Source organism: Equus przewalskii, chromosome 17 (genome assembly GCF_037783145.1).
Source record: "Equus przewalskii isolate Varuska chromosome 17, EquPr2, whole genome shotgun sequence".
In the NCBI taxonomy this organism is placed as follows: Eukaryota; Metazoa; Chordata; class Mammalia; order Perissodactyla; family Equidae; genus Equus; species Equus przewalskii.
This window is the reverse complement of record NC_091847.1, coordinates 26623481-26648555: the sequence shown is the minus strand read 5'-3', so window position 1 is coordinate 26648555 and position 25075 is coordinate 26623481. Positions and strand designations below refer to the sequence as shown.

At 35.8% G+C, this 25075-nt stretch overlaps 1 protein-coding gene across 43 annotated transcripts in view; it reads left to right on the top strand.

Annotated features, from left to right (window-relative positions):
- GTDC1 (glycosyltransferase like domain containing 1) overlaps positions 1–25075 on the top strand; it is a 424081-nt gene that overhangs the window by 182176 nt on the left and 216830 nt on the right. For 30 of the 43 annotated variants that reach the window (XR_011528723.1, XR_011528722.1, XR_011528724.1 and 27 more), the window contains 2 exons: positions 6243–6410; positions 9427–9600. Coding sequence is in view for 38 of the 43 variants with exons in the window: in XM_070581300.1 (XP_070437401.1) it covers positions 6243–6410; positions 9427–9600 (342 nt within the window). In the remaining 5 variants the exon portion in view is untranslated. Of the gene's footprint in view, positions 1–5016; positions 5134–6242; positions 6411–9426; positions 9601–25075 lie in introns of all 43 variants that reach the window. The other 13 variants (XR_011528719.1, XR_011528720.1, XM_070581280.1 and 10 more) reach the window with 1 other exon arrangement.

The window sequence follows — 25075 nt, the reverse complement described above, 5'->3', positions numbered from 1 at the left end:
AGTTCATCGGCAAACCTTGACAGAGCTATCAGCAAACTCAGTGACGCCACTTCTCATCAACTCTAGCACTGTTATCTTAGTCCAAGCCACTGTCACTTCTTTTCTCTTCTCTTTGCTGTTCTCCCTTCTTCCAGAATGATTCCTTCCAGTCTGTTTTCCATATGGTAGTTAAAGTTTTCTAATATTAAGAAGTAATAAAAAAATTTCATGAAATACATAAACAAGTGTAATATAAACATAAGGGATTATACAAAGAAAGTTTTAAAACTTTAGATATATGAATATAAAAATCAAGCCCTGGTTGGAGATATTTTGATCGTATGTTTTAGAAATAATTTTTTTGTGTGTAGGGAAGATTGGCCCTGGGCTAACATCTGTTGCCAATCTTCCTCTATTTTTTTTTATGTGGGATGCTGCTACCGTGTGGCTGGATGACCAGTGCTATGTCCGTGCCAGGGGTCCAAACCTGCGAACCCTTGGCCCCCAAAGTGGAACGTGTGAGCTTAACCACTTACGCCACCAGGCTGGCCCCTAGAAATAATTTTTACTGTAGTAAAACAACATGTTAAGTGTTGTGTTAAAATCAGACAAAGAAAACTATATAATAATATATACATGTTACAAAGTGAAAAGAATGAAAGTAAATATACCCACTATGCCTATATAATTTTGTCATTTCCCTACTTAAAATCCTTCAGTCTCTTTCCATTGCTGTTACCATGAAACCCAAATTCTTTTCATGTCTTACAAAAGCCCATAGACTTTCTCAGCCTCTTCTCTGGCTACTTTCTCATTGAAGGAGTTGCTCCAGCCTCCTTGGTCTCCGTTCAGTTCCTTAACCTGCCAATTTTCTTCTTGCCTCAGCTACTTTATTTTCCATTTTATGTCCATCATTTAGCCTAGTACCTTGCAAATAATAGACACTCAACATATACTTAGTAAATGAGCACTGGAATGCAATAGTGGCTATCTCTTTTTGGGGTGGTTGTGGGTGATATTCCCTTAATTTCTATTTTTTGTATTTAAAACATTTTTGTAATGAACATAGGTTTTCTAATTATCAGAAGGAAAAAAAAAATAGCTCCATTCCAGAATTCAATAGCCTGATGGGTGAAATTCAGCTAGTCAGGAGGTACTTAGAAATTAGGTTACTACAAGCAGCTCAAGAGTCTGTATAAGAAAATCAAGTAAGTAAGGAATTGCATTTAGGTACCGTGGGTGGAGTGTTGGGTTAAGGGAAGCTGGTCCATCCAGAGCTGTTTTTTCCCATATAGTAGGCATTACTGTATGGGTATTTAATTTAAACTTAAATCAATCAAATCAAATTAAATTTAAAATTAATTCCTCAGTTGCACTAGCTACATTTCAAGTGTTCAATAGCCATATGTAACTAGTAATTACTGTGTTGGACAGTACAGATTCTGTACTGTTCTGTAACATCTGTAACATTCTGTAGCATCTGTAAATGTTCTGTAACATTTCCATCATCACAGAAAATACTCTATCACAGAAAGTATAAGATCTAGAATCCTGGAGAGTAGATAACAAGGAAGAACTCGAGGTAGATAACAAAATAACAAAGACTTTGGTAATGAGACTGAGCAACATGAATCTAGACAAGGAGTTTAGTTATTGAGCAAAGTGACAGAGGTGAAAGAATGCAATTTACTCTTTTGTCAAAGGCCTACTGAAGCCCTGTGAGGAATTATTTAATTATCAGTAACACAACCCAAACTGGTGTCTGTGTTAAATTGTATACTATATGACCATTATGTGATAAATTGTATGGGGGGATGGTTGAAAAGATTTCATAGGGCAGGAGTGAGATGACCTAGGCCATGAAAAATTATTACTAGATTGTTTGTGATGGTGGTTGGGATATTGAATGCCTGTCTTCTGTTTCTCATTTTACCTCCCTTCCATCCCATTTAAAATATAAAAATATGCATTCTGATCATAAAGGTTGCAGTCCTATAGTGCTTAGGTATGTTTCAGCATCTCTTTTTATATATTAAGAGCCTAGGGTAAAAGAGCAACAACTGGTTTTTTCAAACTGAGCCGGAAAAGAATAAAATCTCTAACCTTGAATTTCATTGTGTTGAATTATTTTGGATTCCTTAGGCACGTATGACTCAGATTGTAGATGTAATGTGCATTGAAAACAGTGGAAATGTGTGGCGATACAATCCTGGATACCTAGGATGGTGTTAATGTGCTTGCAGCACAGAGCCGTTTTGGTTAGACGATTATAATAGCAGCTTACTTATATTTTTGGTGAGATAGTAAGCTAATGATGTAGCCATTAATTTGAATTTAGCAGACATTTTAAATATAGGTTTCTCTTACAGAGACAAAAGTTGCAATTTAAAGCTCTTTGGTGGTCTAAAAACAGCTTAATTCTGTAGTAGCATGGTAATAAGTACTAATCCAGCTTATACAGTGATTGTAGTATGTCATGTTTGTGAAAGATTGCCCAACTGCTTTCTCTGAGTTTTATGTTAATTTAAAAATATTAAACATAAAACCTTATAACATCTTCATGCTGAGATAAACTGTTCAATTTAACTTGCGCTCAAGCAGCAGCTGTCAGGAATTATCTTGTTCCTAGTGGTTTTTGCTATCACCTTGTGCCCTTTCCTGCCAGAGCCGCAGTGTGGGATGATAAAGCTCACCTTGTTAGGATTTATTGCTTAAATAACACCTGAGGCATGATGAACATCCGGAGCCTAGGGATTAGATGCTGATTGAGTGATGTCATTCATTGTATTATTAAAATTTTTTTTTTAATTGATGGAAGAGGGCAAAATAAAAATTGCCTATGAATTGTACCTGATTTCCTTTTGTAAGCATATTCGTCACTTCTTTTTGGGTGTCCTTGAGCTAAATATTTGAGGAATTGTTTATTGTCTAATTTAACTACCATATTACAAATTGGAAAGCAAAGAGAAATGTTTTACTAACGATGGAGATACTTTCCACAATTTAGAAGTAGTGAGGGCTATTTCAATGTTAGTTATAAAAATAAAATGGATTTCCTGTTAATGGTTGAACAAACTGAAGGAACTGTTGGTGTGGGCAGTCCTAAATGGTTAATAATATGAAAATCATTGCCATTTCACTTCTGAATGTATTTCATTCTTTCATTTGGGAGGTTTTATTTGGAAGGCTCAACTTTAGATTTGGATCCCTTGATTACGAATCAGCTGGTACGTAGGCTAAGGAGAGGAGGTGTGTGGTAGGAGTAGAGTGAAGGGCTCCCCTTGCTTGAACGTTTGCCACAGATGGCCCACCCTGAGAATAATTCTTATGTAGGAAATTAGCAATTGGATTATGACTAGAAATGCATATATGATAGGTTTATTGTTTATGATATGTAGCATTGTTTTCCCTTCTACTTACTGCCATCTAATGAATAGTCCCCCAAATTTGTAGTTTTATAAATGTATAACAACACAATTTGCAAGACTAGATCAATGAGTTACAATATACCTTTCAGTTACATTAATCAATTGTTAACATTTTGCATTTTTTATTTCTTTCTATATAATTGTATACATATGAATATTTATTGTCATTAGCCTTTTGACTGACACATTTAAGAATTAGTTGTAGACATCATGAGACTTTACACGTAAATAATTCAACCTGTATCTCTTAAGACTAAGGATATTTTCCTAAGTACTAGAATAAAATTATTACACTTAAAAAATTTAGGATTGATAAAAATTTACAATCTTGTATTCAGTCCATATTCAGAGTTTCCCTGTTGTCTTTATAATGTCCTTTAAAGCCATTTTTCCCCTATCCAGTATCCAATCAAGGATTACACATTGTATTTCGTTTTGGGGTCTCTTCATTTTCCTTTAATCTAATTTTTTTGCTGAGGAAGATTGGCCCTGAGCTAACATCCATCCCATCCTCCTCTACCCCATTTGTGGGACGCCTGCCACAGCATAACCTGACAAGCGGTTCGAAGGTCCTCACCCGGGATCGAACCGTTCACCAAAACAGAGTGTGCAAACTCCACCCCTACACCACAGGGCTGGCCCCTGACATTGACGATCCAGCTTAGTTATTTTGCAGAATATTTGTCTGATTTTTTTTCATGAACAAATTCAATTCAGGCACTTTTTAGCAGAAATACTACATTGGTGATTTGTACCTTTCTCATTGTATCACAGTGGAAAACACATTATATCACTTTGTCCCTTATTGATCATATTAAGTTTAATCACTTGAGTAAGTTGATGTCTGCCACATTTCTCTCTTATAAAGGTACCATTTTTCTCGTTTGTAATTAGTAAGTAATATGGTGGGGCTGCATTTAATGAATTTATCTGCCTTGTGTGTGAAAAACATAGAGCTTGCTCAGGTCTTACTGAGTAAGAATGAGTCATTGCTTGCAGTAGTATGTTGACGGTGGGGATAGAGGGAGAAGTAGGAGAATTACTCAATAACTAGACCCACAGGTTGCCATCTATTTTCTTTTAAAAGGAATAGTGATTGATTGAGATTAATATTTTGTTTTTCTCTCTACTAAGGATCAGATTTGTAGATAAACAAAATCTTCATATTTCAGAATTTTCTATCTTAGTTTTAGAAAGGCTTATACTTCATGGTGGTGGGAATATCTTTGGACGAAACGGGGCATTATCTGACCATAATTTTTCTATTTGCTTTAGTTGGGCACAAATAGACAATTTAAAAAATGAGTGCATCTCCTTGGTAAGATTTTTTTACTTTAAAGCAATAAACCATGACATTAATACAGCAGTATGGGTTTAAAGAGCGATCACTGCTTTTTGGTCTTATGTACCCTTTTTAGCCCGTGAAGAAGACACTTGAATTCCTATTTATGATAGATTCACTTATTATGTAATCATTCTTCTTATATGAAAGGCTAGTGCTGCAGATCATATAAACACCTGAAGTTAGCCATTTGGCTTGTCAGCCTGGGAGAATTTATAGTAGTTGTAATCATGGTAATAACAAGGATTATCTTTTGTATTTTTTAAGTACTGAAAAAAGCATTTGCAGTGTAAGTGGTCCACAAGCAATTCATCTCCGTAGTTCAATGGAAAGCACTTCAGGCGTAGAAGACCAGGAATCCCTGTTTTGCCACTTTCTACCAGTGTGAGTCTAGAAAAAACTCTTAACCTTCTTGAACCTTATTTTTTAGAATGGGAATTAAAGCTGTAAGGGTCAAATGATTCTACATTATGTTATAAAGGTGGCATCCATCAAAATTGTGCCAACTGAATGTTCTCAGCTGCTCAGGGACTGTAATTTTGTCCCTCCTTTGTGTCCGTAAGTGATAGGTACCTTGTTAGTGAAACATTTCTAGGTTGTCTCAGGCAGTTATTACTCCATTCTGTTTGTTCCTCTAATATTTTGTATATGTCATTATTACAGGCAGCACTCATTCTGGTGGGCTGTCTTGTTGATCTTTTCTGTTCTTCCTGGTTAGACATTGGCAAAAGTAGGCATTTAATAAATGTTTGTGGAATGAGTGAATAAATAGACATTGTTTCATTTATAAACATGGCTAAGTAAGCTTTCAGTTTCCTTTTTTCCCTCAAGGGGAAGGAATCAGCCTTTCTTCATTTTTTTTATATTTATGTTTTATATAAGGGATTTTATAGATTGTATATCTGGTGCCATTAGCAGCCCAGTAGTGGAGAAGAAAACATTAAAAAAAATAAATATTGCAGAATAGTTAAAAAAGGAGAGGGGAGGGGCAGTGAGAAAACATGCCAGGAGAAAAAGACCACACTAGATAAATCTACTGCATAAATCAAAAGGGTTTATGTCATAACATGAACATGTGCCATTCCTGCTCGTATATTGAATTTCAGTAGTTGGTTGCATAAAGAAGTAAAGTGTAATGAAACTGGCAAGCAGAGTATTCCCCAGTCAGCCTTATCTTTGTTCCATTTGTCCTTCAGATAGAGCTTTTCTTGCCTTTTTCAATAAAATCCATCCAGCTTTTTTTTTATTTTGCATCTCTCAGTAACTGAGCTGAGAAGACCAATGCAATTCCCAGCTTTTATAGTTCTTAGCAGCTGCTTTTTAAGAGATCAAAACTTAGAATGCTGCTACATGGTATTAAGGCTTAACTATTGATGTGTCCCTATAGGGGATATGTTTTTCTTGGGCTGGGCTGAGGGAAAAGGAGCAGAGGGTGAAGAATGACCCCTTCAAGCATGCTTGGGACAGTAAACCCTAATTTCCTTGTTTCCTAGGCTCCTCTTTGCAAGCTCAGTGCTTAACCTGACTGAATTGGCTGCCCTTCGGCCTGACCTTGGGAAATTGAAAAAGATTCTCTACTTCCACGAGAACCAATTGGTGTATCCGGTCAAGAAATGTCAGGAGAGGGATTTCCAATATGGATACAACCAAATTCTCTCATGGTAGGTATAGATTATATCAATATATGTAGACCTTTGCCACCTGTTTCTTTATAGATGGTTGTTTGTAGGAGAAAACTATGGAAAATGAATCTTTAGGTGGTGGTAGTGTTGTTATTTTTTCCCCTCGTTGAGTTTTCTGAAATTGCAAAGTCTTAAAATACCATGACATTTCAGAGGTGATGGTCCTTCTCTATTGTTACTTCAACAAAGGCTATCTCCTGAAGCTTGTTAATGAAAGAAATTAATAACAACTCTGAAATGGCTTTTCTGTTGGATCCTATTCACATAACTGCAACAGCCAAATGGAGTCGGTTTGGCGGTGATTGGGTACATTTTACTCACCTTGTTAAATAGTTATTAGCAGTTGGGATTGGTGACGTGTCTAAACAGACTCCCAACTCCAGCAAGTATATTCCATAGTTTAGTTGACATAGCAAAGCAGCTATGTGGTAATACTTCTGTGTTTTGAGCATTTTGTAAATGTTTTCCTGTCATCATTTTTACAAGCTGCTTCAATTGTGAAGTAGCAGTACCATCAAACTAGAGTGGAACTGCTTCACGCCAAACGTCTCATAAAAAAGCAACCGTTTTAAAATTTCATAATAAAATTAAAATACTTTATTTTATATTGAAACGGAGAAGGGAAATATGTTTTAAAAACAAAAATAAAATCATTTTGTGCTTTATCAATATGGAAAACATTTGTAATATTCTTTTGATTTCTTGAATTAGCATCATTCTTTCCCTCAGATAGTGTGTGTTTATTACCCTGGAGAAATAACTGAGGAAAAAAAATTAAGTCTATTTTTCCCTTTATGGGTGGCTTTAAAGTTAATGGAAGTTATACCCACTCATATCAGGGAGGAAATGCATGGAAAAGCACATTTCTATAAACTATCTTGGATCTTTAATTTAGCATAGACTGGGTTTTTAAGAATGTAAGCTGTTGAGTTGCATGCCCTATGAGGGCAAATATCTAAAAAAAGTTTTATCTTACCACCCCTTGTCTGTTTTTCATAAAAGATTATTTTTGCTCGTAGGGAATGAGACTATAAAAGCTTGTGCATGATTTTTCAGTATTGCTCTTCTCAAGAGGGTAAACTGATGGACAATCTTGGAGAGAAAGAAGTGGACTTGATCATCGGTTGGCTTCTTAGTGAGAAAAAAATGGTTCACGGTTGTCCAGAGGAAAAATAAGAGTGTCAGAAAGCAGTCCTGTTCAGATTCTCTTTGAAAAGTATGACTCCTGCTTCCTCAAATGTTTCTTTAGTTTTCTTGCTGACTTCTGCTTTTGTTGGCACTGTCAGATTTCTTTCTTGACCGTGTGGCAGTTAAGGACTTTAGAGATGACTGACATAAGCACTCACCTTAAATAGAGGTTTCACTAACCCTTTGACTTATGAACACATGTCGTAACTATATATTATGACCTGTGGGTCGCTATTACAATATGTGACATATGGTGAAAACAGACTAGCTGTAAAACATCCTTCAACTTTTGGTGTATTATTATACTGGTTTCCTTATTGCTTGGTGTTGTGTCAGCATTTCTGTGGCATTCTTTTGTATTACCCATGTTGTAATCACCTCTACCCCCAAATTTGCACTAGATCGAAACTAGAAAAAATACTTGTATGGAAAAGCAATTTGCGAGGGAGGCATGGGGGTGGGAAATCAACATTCCTTTTGTTAGTTTTTCATTCCGGTATGTATTAATAATAGAAACTTTGTCTCAGTAAGTGTGAATTAAACTAAAGTGAGGATTTTCTACGGTATTCCTGTTCTATAAGCTCTGCTTATTTGTGTTTTGCAGTCTTATGGACTTAACGTGTCTTCTTTCAGTTTTCTTGATCTATCATTTTTTGGGGCGAAATTACCTGCTTTGTCTATTTGATCTTGTATACCTTCTTATCAAAGCATTTGTGTGCATTTTATTGAGATCCAGTGACACTGAGATACTGAATCATTGCTTAAAGCGAGGAGGGTCATTTAAAAAATCAAAACAACGATTTTTATTGTCAGTTTTTTTGACTGATAAAGGTAATACACTACATATTCAGGTTTTACCCAGCTCACCCATGGTTATCATTTGTATTCATTGGTTTCCAAGAAAATGTTATAGGCAATTCTGAAAACTGCTGACATGTTTATGACACATAAACTTTGTTTTCACATTTTCTTATAATTATGTATTTTAGATTATTTTTATTTTTAAAAAATACTAAGGAGAGGAACACTGTCTTTTCATCAAAAGCAATAGCCAACATTATATTTATTTTGTTGCTTCTGAAGGTCTATGGTGTTGTAGTCTTTTATAATACATTCCTTTACGTGATCAATAAGACCTAGTGATAGGGTTTTCTGGGTCCATTTCCACCAATTACTTCTATTTCTCTGACTACTCCAAATATAATATATTAGTGAATAAGTTATTTGTGTAACCTTCCTGTATAGTCCCAGAACTTTAAAATACCTGACAGTTTCTTGAAGCAAGAGTTAAAACAAGAAATAGGTTTTAACCATGTATTTTGAAAGTGTGCTCTAGTATGAAATAGCTTTACTTGAATTAGTTTCCTTGAAGATAGTGAAAAGTATGGCAGATGCTCTGTTCTCAGTAGTGTGGTGTAAACTGTTGTACATCACTGACATAGAAACCCAACGTGGGTAATTGGGCCACAAAGAAAAAGGTCCTACTATGCTTACTGCTTTTGATAATACAGTTTGGAAAGTTCCTGACATTGTGGCAAAATATACTTTGGTTTGAAGCCTCATAGGATCCCATTAAGTCATTTAATTCCTTTCCTCCCTGATGCCAACAATGTAACTTCCCATGATATAATACTAATGAAGCTAACTTATCTGTTAGAGGCGTCTTGATAAATACTGACGGAAGTGCAGAGTCCTTTGCAAACCCAAGGTACAGTATAAACTCTGATTAATATAGAGGTCTTAGGCTCATAAAAAATAACTGAGCTAATGTGGGCTCATCATTTGAATTTATTCTTTCCCTTTACAGCCTGGTGACTGATGTAGTGGTATTCAACTCGGTTTTTAATATGGAGTCATTTCTCACTTCTATTGGAAAATTTGTGAAGCTGATTCCTGATCACAGGCCCAAGGATCTGGAAAGCATCATCAGACCCAAGTGCCAAGTTGTTTACTTTCCCATCAGGTTTCCTGATGTGAGCAGGTCAGTATGTTTGACTCCGTTTTCAATATTCTGTCATGAATTCTTCCTCAAATGTATAGAAATGAGTGTTCTTGCCAGTTTTAAATTTTTAGCATAAGTATGGTTAATTAGAAAATTGAGTTCTGTTTCATCCTGCTGTGATTTACAGATTTTAAAAAATCACATGTCCAACCTATCACTGAATGGTTAGTTCTGATACTGAGTTCTTTCTTTTCTCTTATTTATTGGTTTGCCAAAGCAAGCTGCTTTGTCTTTTAACACTTACTGTTTTATTTCTTTATTTGTCATTTTGTTACAGAAGTCATTATTGAGCATATTTCTCAATCTTTGCATTCAGCTTATACCCATTGGTTTATATATATAATAGTAACTGTTCTAAGTAAATCAATGTTAAATCTCACTGCTTGGATTACTTTCATTTCCCATGCTGTTTTCTTCTATTTTTTCCTTCTTCCATTTTTTATCATTTGTATTATCTTAGTAAAGAGTTAGATCTTCTACGCTGGGCTGAGAATGCACTTAATTGCCATTTCTCTTTCTCAGTTACTAAGGACATTTTTTACTACCCTTGTTGCTGGGTCTACTCCGAATTAGTAACGGATGATGTGGCTCAAAGGGAACATTCTAGAATTCCTTTTCACTTTTGATTAAACCTAAGAAAATTGTTTTTACTACCACCGGGACTATTCCCCCATTGTGAATAGAAAGTTTACTTCAGTGGGACTCATACTAGCTGGGGAGGCTGCTGTTTTGTAACTGACTATGTCCTTAAAAAGAGTTCAGGGACCGCTGTCTCTTCCCCATCCTAGAAATGAAGGCAGGAAACACTTTATTGTCCATACATGCTATGTAGGAGGTCAGCGATAGTCTCTATGTTCTTGACTTACTGAGTTCACCCAGATATTACTGTCAGGACAGTAGTCCTCATCCACACCCCTAATGCTGATTTATTTGAGTGTCTTACTAGTTAATATTTCTTGAAGAAAAATCTACCTAATACCAGATCAAGTTAGTGAGTCATAAAACTTAAGTTAGACTGCCTTGCCCTATCCTTACTTTGTGGAGTTCAGACAACAGAGACCCAGAGAAGCAAAGACTTCCTCACGCTCACACTGCTGATTATTGTCATAGACTGGATTAAAGTTTAGATCCTATGACTCTGGAATCAATTTTCTGTTTACTGTCCAAGCTTCTTGCCACTATAGGTCATTTGTCAGAAACATTTAATGATTTATGTGCAGTTTTGAAACCTATCAAGCTAAGTGAAACCAAAATCACAATTGATTTTCATGTATATTTGTATATATAATATGTATTTGTGTATATGACGTTTTCTTATGTGTGATGAGAATTTCAACTTTTGAAAAATATAATTGTTATACTTTGGATCTGTGATTAGCTAGAACATAGCTTATACTTTAGATCATACTTTAAAAATATGATCCTTATTTTTTTTACATGTTTTTAAGTTTTTCATATAATATATAGTCAAAATATATAATAGTAACTTTAAGGTGAATAGGTGGTTATAGCACATCTTAATTATTACTGCCATAGAATTCTAAATATATAATGTTTTAAAATTCATTAGTTTCTGATATGTTCCTACAACATCATATATTTTAATACACCTGTGGCAATTGAATAGTTTATTAATTTGGACTGTATTACCATAAATAAATCTAGCTAAATGGAAGAAGGTTAAGAAATATTGTGGCCAAGATAACATTCATAAGCAAGGTCTTAGCCCAGAGTGTTATTTGAATTATTTTCAAATGGTAATTTGCTTTATCCAGCCCAAACTCATATAGTGTAAGTAAGTGATTATTTGCATGAATGACAATCATTCTAATGCCTGCAGTCTTAAAAGAGTATTATTTTGTTGAGATGTTGAAAAATATTTAGTAAATCCAAAGGCAAAATAACCCAAGTGGTTAAAAAAAACAATATTTGAATGCTTATATCTTTCTCCCTATACAAATATTATTTGGTCATGGCAAAAATGAATTTAAGTAAAAACAAAGCAGAAGGTATAATTAAATTATTAATACAATGTGCTATAATAATATAATATAATGGGTATTAATCAGGGAAAGGGAAAAGCCATGTTTCAGCAAAATATATGAGGGTTTATAAAGTTGATAACTATTAAAGCTCAGAGTATGTCTGTCACTTAGGAATTCAGTAATATTTGGCTTGAGACACCTACTGTTAGGTATTGCTCTCTTCGCTTCTCTGCTGCCTCATTCTCAAAGACCAGAAGAATAGTAGCAGGAAAAAATATTGCTTGAAAATATTTTACTATTGTATTCAGCATTTTGGGATGAGAAAGTTCTTAAACCCTGAGTCTTCACCACCACTTGCTAGCTCTGTGACCTGTGCAAGTGTAATGACCCTGAGCTTAGGTTCTTTAGAGATTATGATTATATTTATCTTGTCACCACATAGGCATGATGTAGTGACTAAATGGAATAATACATACCAAATGCCTAGCATAGTGCCTGGAACATACTAGACCCCCCAATAAATGTTAATTCATCTTATTAACTCTTCCCTTCCCATTGTTTTGTAACCTAGCACATTCACTGCCACCTAAATATAAAAGACTGTCTTCCTCTCTGCCCTCTCTTAATCAACACATACAAATAGAGAGGTACTCTGGCAAAGGAACAGCCTAGTATAAAGAAGTGTGTTTACTTATTCTCTTTATCACCCCGACTCAAACAGCCTTTTGGCCTTACCAGAACCAACTATCCATTGATTGAGCCAACTCTTCATTTTCATTCTTCTCTTGTCTTCTTTCCTTCTTCTTTCTCCAGCTTAACTTCCGTGTTCTGTCAGCATACTTACTCTCATTCATATACTCTCAAATCTTTTGCACCTTTTCCTTCATATTTGATTAGGAGAAAAACATCCAGCCATATTATTAGCCTACTCTAAATTCATGACACCTAAATTCAAATGGACCCTTTGAGCTGCATGGCAAGCATACCACATTTTCCCTCTTCTAGATAACTAATCATGCATTTTCCTTTCTTTGTAAGCACCTAATACCAAATATTCTGTCTTCATTCTCAGATTATGACTGAGAAAGTAGAAGAAATCAGAAGAGAATTTCTATACGCTGGCACCACCACGTCTGCCCGGTTGTGTGCTTCTGAGCGTATATTCTCCACCTTCACACTTGTTACTTCGGATGAACTAACGTTGCTTCTGTCTAAGCCCCTGTTTCCACTTCTTTGCCAGAGCCCATTCTTCTCGCATACCTAAGGACTATTGTTCTAGCAATTTTTCCTTCTCTGTTCTGCATCATCAGTTTTTCTCTCTTCTGGGTCATTCTTGTTGGCACACAAAAAGTGCTATTTGTTTACATCTTTGAAAAAAATTCTCTCTTGATTCCACTTCTTTCTGCTGCTGCCTCATTTCTTTCTTTCCCTCAATAGCAAATCCTCTTGAAATATTTGTTTAGAATTGTTCTTTCCAATTTCATTCTTACTGTTCTCTTTTAAAGCCACTCCACTGAAACTGTTTTTATCAAGGTCACTGATGACTTCCATGCCTCTAAATCCTGTGGTCAATTCTCAGTCCTCATCTTACTTAACATAGCAGCAGCATTTGACACACTATGACACTTTCTTCAGTTGGCTTCCAGGACACACAGGTTGCTGCTTCTCAGGCTTGTTGCTAGTTTCTCATCATTACCCTGACCTTTAACTTTGAACTGGTCTTTGTCACTCTTAACACTTAAGGGGCTGGTGAAAGGAGAGCCCAGGAGTGAAATGAGAAGAAAATGTAAAAAAGTCAGGAGGTCAACAATGAGAGAATTATCTTGTGGAACAAAGAGAAGAGAGTTTTAAGGAGAGGGTCAGTAGTAAATTCAGAGGAATGAGGTTAAATAAGTGATGACTAAAATGTATCCTTGAATTTAATTTAACAATTTTATATATTCTTTCTGATAGCCAGGGAAAACTTAAGATTCAAGTCTGGATGCGATCTGTCTCTCTGTCTCTGTCTCTCTCTCTCACACACATACACATAGACTCAGCTCCTCTTTTTATGGATGAAGACATCAAGGCCCAGAGAAGTTGTGTCTTCTGGTAATCACACAGCTAGATATAGACCGAGCAGGAACTGGAACTCATATCTCAAAATCTCCATCCACTGCTCAGCCCATCACTTATTGTAAATGCAGTTTCAGAGGTCTTGATTATCTGATTTTTCAGCTGACAGCAGATTAGCAGCATCAAATTGGGGGTGCGATAAAGGCAGGCTCACTGACAGCAGTAAAACGTGACAGCTGACTGGCAGCTTGACAACAAGGGAGGAGAGAGATAAACTATTAAAAAAATATATGAGAAGTGAAAAAGCATAGCAGCCTGGAGCCATTCTATGGTAGGGCAGGCAACTCTGCACATTGAAGAACCCCTGCAGACATTTCTCCATGATTGTACAGCTTGTACATCAAAAGGATGACTGTGATTTATTAAGAGAGATTAAATGGTAGCTGGTAAATTCTGTTTAAGAATATAGGGAAATGCATAACCTACTTTTGGCAGAAATTATAAATGACAGCAAATGAAGGTAAACATCATGCCTCTCTCAAGGATGTACATGAGCCATAGTCACCTAAAGGAAGATAATAAACATCTAAACCCTTTCTCATGCAGTTGTAATATCTGTAAGTGTAGGAGACCAGGGAACATTTCGGTAAGCTCTCTTTCTTAGATTTTCCTAATTGAGGCTTTTCATGGACCAAGTCTCCCTTTGCTGCTGGGTATATATACTGCCTCCTTTGGTACTGAAGGCATTCATGCCTGCCAGATGATCGGTGGTCAACAAAACAAATTTGGAAATATTAATACCATATCTTAGCCCATTTTGGCTGCTGTAACAGAATAACATAGACTAGGTGGCTAATAAACAATGCAAATTTATTTCTCACAGTTCTGGAGGCTGAGAAATCCGAGATCAAGGCTCTGGCACATTTGGTGTCTGGTAAAGCCTTCTTCGTGCTTGGTATGGTTATACATATTTTAGCATTTTGTTCTTCCAACAATTCTAAAAGATATTTCCCATTTATAGTTGAAGAAGCTCAGCCACAGAGAATGTAAGTGACTTTTTGCCTGCAGTAAAGGTAGAACTAGAAGTCAAACGTGCTTTTACCCTATTTTAGAACCAAAACTCTTAACAATCTTTCTATACTGCCTGTCCCACAAAGAGAGATTCTAGTTCCTGGTAGACCAGGAACTGACCAGTGAAGAACAAATGATTTATAAAAAATAATTGACAGAAACATTGAATGAGAGGGAACAAAGTCATGGTCATGTTATGAAGGAAAGGAATTAAGGCTTTAGAAAGCAGACTTTTAAAAGGTTGAAGTTTTGAAAAAGGACACCTAAAGAGGAATGAGAAATTTTAAGAAAGAATTCTGATAATAAAACTGAAGATGGGCCTAAAGAAACAGAATAGGAATAACACTTCAAAGACACAGCTGTAGGTTCAGACCATTATTTCATATATAAGAAAATTTCTTTTTTTTTCCTTTTTCTAGTTATCTAGCATTTGTCCAAACTCTCTTCCCTTTCCAGTTAGCTTATAGCATGACACGTGTCTTATAGGGCAGGGCCTGATCCACCATATTAGATGTTAAGGACAAAATAGACTTCACCAGCACAGCATCAGACTTCTTCCATCTGTCTCCTCTACAGGATTTGGCACTAAGGGAGTATCCATGATTTTCATATAACTAGATTACCCCCACTCCCAACAAATTGGACTGTATAAGAATGTATTGTAGAAATACAGTAAGTTACAAAGTGACATCCCTTCCTTGAAAAAGATCGTGTCTTCCCAAGGAATTCCCTCAGGGAGCCATGAGTAGGGAGTATCAAAGTGGATATTGTCTGCTTCAAATAACAGTCAGTTGGGTCAAAGGTGAAGAGAGAGAATGCTCAGGCTGTCGAGACCTGATACTTGTATGTATTTGTCACTACCTCCCTTCTCGGTTCCATTATAGTGTGAAAAAGAGTTGAAATTTCTTTATTATGATTACACATAATTGACGTAAAAGGATCAAATGTATGTGTTTCTAGTGGAGACCTTAAAAAAAATCATCCATTTATTTATTTTTATAATGACGGGATGAATGGATGCTATATCCTTAGGAATTGAAGTTTGGACTTGGAGCACATTGAAGCATGTATCTTTAGACTGAGAAATATGTGCTTTATCTGGATTTCAGGTCCAATTTAGTCACCACAGAGAACATCAAGTATCAACCTTGCTGTGATCATTAGGAAAGAACTTAACATGTTTCTGTGATCATTTTACTCTCTATTCCTATTTTTCACATTATTGGATTGTCAGAGTTGCCACTGAGTAAACAAGAGTAGATTTTACCTGTGAGTTTCCTTGTTTAATAGATTTTACCACCCTGGAATAGGGATTATATAGAAAGTATCTGCTTTCCACCTTCTGACATTTTTGACAGCAAAGGAGGGAGAAAATCATTGTTGGTCATTTGGTGTAATCTCGTTTATTGAAACCTTAAGAATTTCTCTGCATGTTTCTTTCTACCTTTTCTGTGTTGCTAAAATGTGAAGCCAAAACTGAGGTTTATGGACTTCGCCTAACTGTTTTAGAAACAAAAATGGAGAATTTTAAAAACAGTGTGAAAACTTTAAATGAAAACTCTCAGGCTGTGCAAACAAAGGCGAGGAGCCTAAGGGCTTTTTGAAGAATTCTTATTAAAGAAAACACTATTTTACATTGCAAAGCAGATGTGTCAGAAAACAACAGCAGATCTGTAATTTGAGAATTTGTGGATTGATAGGACAGAAGGCAGCCCCCATGGCTCCCCACCGAAAACTTTTTGTTTTCTGCAATCGAGAGTTCTGCTTTTGAGGGGGTTGCCAGAAAACACCTTAATCTTCTTACCACATGTGGTCATATTTCTCAGATATTTTGAGAAAGTATTAGTGTTAGACATATTGGTAAAACCACTGCCTTTGCTTATGAAATAATGAAGTGGGTACTGTTTTCTTGAATGTTAATCTAGGTCTGAAGTAGAAGAAAAGTTTTGCTTTTACTAATTTAAACACATCCATATTTGCTAACAATTATTTTGCCTCTTCAAAATGAATGCAAAAATGTGTTTCTTTTGAATGTCATTTAAAAGAAATTTTTATAGGATCACTGCACTAAAAAAAAAAAAAAACCTTTCGGTAAATCATTCCAGTTTAACACTACTCACTGTCAAGAAATCTCCTTTATAGCTAATGCAAGTCTTTGTAACCATCTTCCTCTTACTGTTCTTGTTAAGAGAGTTTGGTTTTAGCATATATATATATATATATATACACACACACAATTTCTTTGTTGGCTTGAAGTTACATAGAACAAACTCTTGCTTATTCAAAATGTATTTTTTTATGAAATTATCATCCATGTTAATGCCTAATTAAAACAGTTAAATTTCTCCTCTCTTCAACTTATGCAATAGCAATACCCCCATCAAAAAGAAGTGCTCTGAATTCAGCAGCAACAACAAAAACTATCCTATTATTATAGGAAGATTTACCCCTGTTCTCAAGTATAGAGAACATTTGGCTTGATTTTACATCAAAAATTTGGCAAAGATTGTTTTTCGGTCTTCATAGTCCTGTTCTAAAAAATTTGGGAGGTTAGAAGCAAAGGCCACAGCACACAGGGTACAGAAATCACTAAAAATCAGAGATCATATTCAGCTAGGTACTACATCATCACCCCAAAGGGGGTCATGGAGCAGAGCACTACAAAATGGGGATGAATGTCATTCAGCAAACTCAAACCACAGTTGAGGGGAATTCAGCAAAAAGTCCGCTCTGTTCTTTCATCAGGCTCAGAGGGCATCACCAAGCTTCCCAGAGCACAGTTAATGATCATCAGTATACAGCCATTAAGGCAAGAACAAATTATGTTATGTACTCTGGTCATTACATAAGGGCTATATATAATGCATGGTAGAAAGGCTTCAAATAAATTATTTTGATGTTTAAAGGATCAAGCTTTATCTTTCTAAATCTTTCTAAAAATCACTTCTTTAAATCATTCTATTTTGGGTGATGCTGAATGAAAGAAGGACATCAGCAGTATGGTATATAGGGGTTCTAGTTTGAATTCTATGACTTGCTCCCACTGTTCAGCCTACAGTAAATCATTTAACTTCCCAGAGCTTCAGTTTTCCCATCTGTAAAGTGGAAATTGAAATAGTACCTATCTCTTAGGTTTATTAAGAGGATCGAGATAATTATTACAGTGTACTGACTGAGCTCAGTGCCTACAACCTAGTAAATGTTCAGTAAATGTTAGTGGTTTTATTAATACTCCCATCATCATCATTTTGGTTATCTGTTGACAGGCTTTTTGACAAGTGTACCCATTCAGTATGTCTCCATGCTCAAACGTAAAGGGGAGCAAAATTCTGAAAACTCCAGTAATTTCATATAACACTCGAGGATCTAAAGTTTACCACTAATGCAAATAAAGGTAGGGACTGCCTTATATCTTATCAATCCATATAACAGCAGCCAAATGTCATAATTTAACAGTGTGAATGCATGAGAAGGAAAGTCACATGTGCTGCTGTCCACATCTGCCTGGCAGCTGTTAGACACATGCATTCCTCGTGAATAGGATGATCAGTACAGAAATCATTTAGTTGTTGAGTGTTCTTTTGAAGAATGCTGGGGAGTGTTTCAGAAAGTTTTTCTTTAAAAAATAAACAATTTGGAATGTACCATTCAGCACTAATACCAGAATAATCTTTTACTCAGAATGGCTTATTCTGTAAGAAATTCCAGATAAAAGGCTTTATTTTATAGGAAATTCTTTAAAAATATCCTTCAAAGTAATTAGATACAATAAAATATATTTAACAGTAATTTAATTCTTTGAGGTTTTATTCGTGCCTTTGTTCACCCAACATTTATTAAAAGCTTGCTATTTGTATGGTAAGTACAAGGAATTCTGGGATATACGGCTGTGTAAGACAGAGTCCTTAAGCATAAGAGCTTTGTAGAAATGATAGACATACTCAGGTGGCTCTGAGACAGAAAAAAACTGATTGTTGTCATGGCAGTTGAGTGGGCATTAAAGACTGACTAAGCTTTGGGCATAATAATAATGGATATCATTTATCAAGTGCCTTTTTCGGTGTGCACTTTATGTTTATTACTTCTAATGTTTACCTAAACTCTACAAATTAGTACTACTATCCTCATTTTCCACATGAGAAAAGTGAGATCCAGAAGGTTAAGCTTGCCTGAAATCGAATAGCTACCCAAACTGTCTGGCTCCAATATGCTGCTTCTGTTAATGCCATGTTACTTCTTGATGAAGGAAAGAGGGGTGGTGGGTTACAGTGAGTGCAAGGGCACGTTATAAAGAGAGAGAAGAGGTGCAACCAGATTTATGGCAGTGAATGATAATTGTCCTGGAGGAGATTAATTACCTTTGACTCAATTAGGTGAAGAAATGGTAAGACTAGAGATGGGAATTAAGGCTGAGGAATTTGGACTTTAGCTTATAGTCATTTGGGAGCCCCTGTTAGATTACAAAATGGGGAATTTGATACTGACAAGTGGAATATTGGTGGGAAAGGAAATAGGAAGCACAGAAACAAGTTAAAAATCTACTAGGATAGGTTATTGAAGACTTGAACTAGGGAAATGGCATACAGATGAAAAGGAGGAAATACTCATAAATATACCGGTTGTAGACTTGGCAAGTTGATGTGGCAAATTACTGGATGGAGGAGTGGTCAGGAATGATCTTGAAGTTTTGATTATAGTGACTAGAAGAATATGTGTTCTATTGGAATTGAGAAATAGATTTGCTTGTGTCTAAAGATGGTGAATTCAGAGTTTTATGTATTAAATCTGAGGTGTTGGCAGGTCGTTTAGATGGAGCTGACCAGCAGGAAGTGTCCTCTCTTGACTCAGCGTCATCATTTAGAACTTCATGTGATTTGTTATATTGACGTGTGTTTCTAGAAGTTTTGGTTGGATTTGCTCTTTCCTTTGACATGCTTGATACAGCTCAAATTTATTTTTTCCAAATAAGTCCAAGGTATCTGTTTCTTGTTGTTTGTTGCTATTCTATAAAAATCAAGAGCAGAATTTGTAAAAGCATCAGAGATTTGAACTCTTTATCTCTGGATAAGCAGGCATTTATTGAATTGCTCTTTTTGTCTTTTCAGAGTTCGCTAACTAAATCACTTTCAGTCACTTTGGACAGGGAATCCTGATATCAAGTCCTGTGTGATGAGTGGACAGCATAGTATAGTGCCTAAGAAAATTGACTTTGATGTCAGACAAGGCTGTGTGTCAGTGCCAACTTTTCTGCTAACCAGTTGGCTGATGTTGAGAAAGTTGTTTGACGTTTCATACCTTGCTTTTTTTTTGCATCTATAAAGTAGGGGGAGTAATAGTCTCATTGGATTGTTGTGAGAATTAAATGAGGTACTGTATGTAAGGTGCTTGGTAAAATTCTTGAGGTGTAAAATAAATGGTTGTTTTTGTTATTGTTGTCTTTAGTTTGTGTGTTCTCAAAATATCTTTAGTGCGTTCATTAACTTATATGTAATTTCTTAAATTTTCTATAGAGCCAGAACTGTGCCCCAAATTGTGGTTCAGTATGACTTCAGTAGTTTTAGGAGCATCAGATGATTTTTGCTTTCTGTCAACTTTCAATATTTTTTTTTAAACCAATGTTGCTTGCTCTAGAACTGACTTATCTTTACCATGCTGGACTGAGTGCCAAAATTCTACTTAGACACATTGCTAAGACTATTAAATCCAAGTACTATTCTGTGTGTGCTCTTGTCATGTGTGTGATGCTCTTCTGTACTTTTGGCTAATATGAGGTGAATCACAGACCTTTCTCACATCCAGCAAGGTTTGTATTGTTACCAGCTATCTGCAGAGGTGCTTCTGTGAGTGATTAGCTATTATAAGCTTTCCTTGAGTTTGGTTGGTTTTGTTCTTACTATGTTTGTCTCAATGTTACCTACAAATTTATTTTTATTAATGTGTTCCTATGAAATAGTTCTTAATTAAATAATCGTCACTGTTTGTTTTGGAAAATTCCAATATTTTGTGTATCAGTACTATTAAATATGGAACTTTAAAAAATTTTAGCAGACATAATAGTGAGAATTTAATATAGGAAATCTAGTTATACTTTTCTTTAATTAAAGGTAAGCTCATTAGTTGCACAAACACTTGCCTCTCTTTCAGTCTTGCCTATTGTTCTAAGCTGAAATCTTGGTCCTGGTCTTTAGCCAGCCATGAAATGAGAATGGTAGAAGTTCTTCCTTTATTTCTCCCTTGACCACATACTATAATTCATATATAATTAGTGGGCAACAAGAGAAGAAAGCATTTTAGCACCTCTTCTCTCCTGTATGATATATTTTTGTTTATTCATGGAAATATCTTTTTTCTTTGAAATTCAGTCCCCACTCCAATGCTTCCTGTTCCTATCAGCTAACTCTCAGTTTGTGAATATGGCCTGCAGGTCTAAATTCATTTACATGTATAGAATTGATTTCTCTGTTTGGGACACCCATGTCGTTCAAACCCAGTGCCTATCTGCTCTATTAAGTATCAGCTGATACCCTGAGCAGACCAAGTGATTCTACGGAGAGAGGAGGGTCTATTCAAAGCTACCACATTTCATTTTTATCGTACCAAAACTCATTTTATAATACCAAACCCTAAAGTGCTCATTGTAATTATTTTTCTAATTGAATTTCCTAATTTCCAATTTCTTAATTGAAGAAGCAGCTTCTGTCTCAGGCTGTGAGAATGGATATGAAAGGACATAAGCAAGAGACAATGGGAAAGATTAGGTGATCCAAGATTAGGTGATGAATTCTGTTGGAAATAGAAGACCAAAGGGAGAATGAACTCAAAAAAACGTTCGTAAGTTTTAAAATCATTGTACTATTAACTGAAATAGGAAAATCAGAGAAAAATGTCAACCACTTTTCTCTTGTGCACAAATTTGTTTTGTTTTCAGTTTTAGGCGGTTGATTTTTTTTATGAAGGAACAGAATCAGAACTTTCCAGAAGTGGAAGAGTACTTAAGAAATCAAAACTTTAGAAATCTTCTAGTCTAATTCCTTCATTTAATACCTGGGGAAACTGCAGCAGAGAGGTTTTTACCTGAGGTTATAGAGTAGTATCGCAGCAGAATCACAGTTTAGAAGCCAGTTGAAACAATTTATGAGATCATTAGAAATATGCAACCAGGGTTGTTCATTGTAGTAGTTATTAGTAGGACAGGATTAACCAGCATTAATAAAATAGATCAATTTCATCAGGAATAGCTGGTGTTCCACAATTTCTTAGAAGATTTTCAAATATTTCAGTTGCATCACAACTTGTTTTTCACTGAAAATATCTAGCTCTTTGGTCTGTAACTCATTTTGAGATGAAAATGCATATGACTCAGCCAACTCTATTTGCTTATAACATATTTTGCTCTTCCAGTAAACACTGGGCTACTCATATAAAACTTATTCTAGGAGTGAGAAATAGGAGTTTCCAGCATTTGAAACTCAGAACCTGAAAATAATTTTGATCAACTCCCTTTTCTGGGATGTGTTATCACAAAGCCTGAGTGAACCAGTATTATTTACAACTATCAAGATTTTTCATGCTTCCTCTTTGGAAGTTTTGTATAATTTGGTATCCTTCATGATTAGAAAATTTCCTTAAGCTTTCCCTCCATATCTCTCTCTGGCTAATACCTCTGGGAATGAGCTGCTGCATTAGTTCAGAGGACGCTACAGTTAGGGGAAGGCTTTCATGTATTATAGGAGGACAAGTGGTGCCGAGGAAAGAACATAAACTTAGGAGTCACACCTGGGTTTCAGTCTTGCCTCAGCCACTTTCTAGATGTGCAACTTGGTCAAATTATGTCACCCTTTCTGACCCTTAGTTTCCTTAACATTAAATCTTAGGGTTGAAGTGAGGATTAAGTGAAAGAGAACACAGATAAATTGTTTCGCGCAGTGCATGGTGTATATATTATGTGCATCTCCTTGCCCTTCCCCTGCTAAGATCATCTCTGCTACCCTGTTTGACTTTATCAATTTTAATTTCCACTCACAGGCATCTGAATAGACCTCTTTGTCTTGCTGCCTCAGTATCTGATGCTTTTGGTGATTATTGAAGAACATAAGGCTTAATTTGCTCTCGTATGGATAATCCACACACCACTATAATGTTTAGTTGGTCTCTTCCATTCCGTCTCTCATGACTAACTTGATTCACTAAAATAACTTCTTATAATGTAAATCCTTAGTTACTACTTTTAAAATTCTTGGAATATTCAACACCCATTCTCTGCTGATTATGAGTATTTTTTACCTCCTCTGTTTTGTTTATTTTTTATTCTTCTTTTGTCTGTATTTGTTATAGTTTAGTTTACAGCCATTTTTCAGGGTTAGCACTTGTGGAACAGGCTACTATAATCAATAAAAGTCAGTGGAACTACACCTTACCTTCTAGGCAGAGAATCAACTATTCACATCATTACTTGCAGTTGTTGAGTACTTGGCTCTGATTGAAAATTTGTTTCTGCTCGTGCTTGCAGATATTCCTTTTACATCTTGTGAATGTGCAAGTTCGTTGAAGGTGCAGTACTTCTACTTGAAGGTAGATGAGTAAGCATTAGTATGGTAATGGGCTATTGTTTATTTTCTGAACAGAGAAGGTATGGTTCAGATCCATGTGGCAGGAAAAAGCTAGTATGACATTGTATAGTTTACTGTAGACAAATGTGTAGCACAGGTATATACCCAGAGCTAACTGTAAAGTCAAAAACCTCTAAGATACAGAATTATTGTTTCTGGTAGGAACTCTTCTTGTCACTACAAAAAAGATTGCATTAGAATTGTGGCCCTTCAGAAATATAATCCTTAGGTGATAAAGCCTTTTCCCCTCCCAGTTGATGAAGCTTCACCCCATGAAACACGTCTTTCGGATCTAATTGTGTGGGCTGTATTAATAATATATGATGATATGCATGCCCTGAAATAATGTGATTTTTTTCCCCTTAAAAAAAGCCAGTCAAACAACTATTATAACCATGTTGGTAAAACATAGCCTCGAGCAGTGGTTTTCAACATTGGCTGCACATTATAATCACTTGGGGAGCTTTAAAAAAAAATTTTGATGTCCAGATCAATTAAATCAGAATCTCTGGGGTTGGAACCTAGGTATTGGTTGTTTTTTTTTTTTTTTTAAGCTCCCCAGGTTATTCCACTGTGCAGCCAAGGTTGAGAGAACCAATGACCTAAAGCATCTCTACCAAATTACAGTCTGAGATCCATGTACTGGGCAGTAGCCTCTCCTGGCTGCACCATGACACTCATTTCAGTATTGCCAAAATGTATGTCCCTGTCTGCAAGGGTCCTCAGGCAATCTGTAGTGAAAATTCAATGTCTTCATGATAATGAATTTGTATAATTCTATGGCTGTGCTGATAAGAAAAAACAAAATGTTAAAAAAAAATAACGTATTTATCCTTGATCTCTTTCTCCATAAGTGTTGGCATTCCTCCATTTCCCATTGACTTAACGTTCAGTTTTTCTCTTCACTGTTTTTCTTGGGTGACATTGGGAATTTTTACCATCTGATGAAGGCAGATGTATTTTCAAATAAAAATGTCTTAAGCATTTGTTCTTCCTACTACTCCTTTCTTTGGCAGAATATTCATATAGTTGATAAATAGTTTGCTTTCTTTAAATACCTTTTTATATAATCTTTGTAGCATGTTTCATGGATATTTTAACCTAGTTTTATGGTTTTTCATGAAATAAGGTATTTTCTAAATATGTTATGCTGAATTTAACTGAAATAAGCAGTTGTACTGTATGCCTTTAAAATGATGATGATATCTTGCATTTTAGGGTAACACTTTCATCCTGAAAGATTCCAAAGCACACTGCAAATGGTTACAAATTATACAGTGAAGCAGTCACCATTGTAGAGTGAAGCATGGCAGCTGTTTAACAGCTCATTGCAACACTACACAGCAGGTTAGGGTAGGAAGTGAAGAACAATACTGGATTCACTTGAAAAAATTGCTAGGGGGGTGAGCTAAGCAGAATGTAATTACCTAAGTTGGAATTTATCCAGGACATAAGGCTAACACCTCCAGTCTTAGAAGAGAAAGCTCTCATTCTTTAATACCGTGTACTTGCTTTCCGCATAACTGCATTGTAAGGATGCTTCTACCCTCTTCAAACCATCAACGTATGCTCTCACAGTGTTCCAACTGAGACATAAAAAGAAAAAAAGCCCTCTTTTTCAAAACCCGCATGTTCACACTAACTCAGGGATGATAGATAGGTTTCTATTTGCATGCTGTCTTTGGCTCTTGATGGCTGTTTGGAACTTGTTGAGGGCTCTAAGGTCATCTTCAG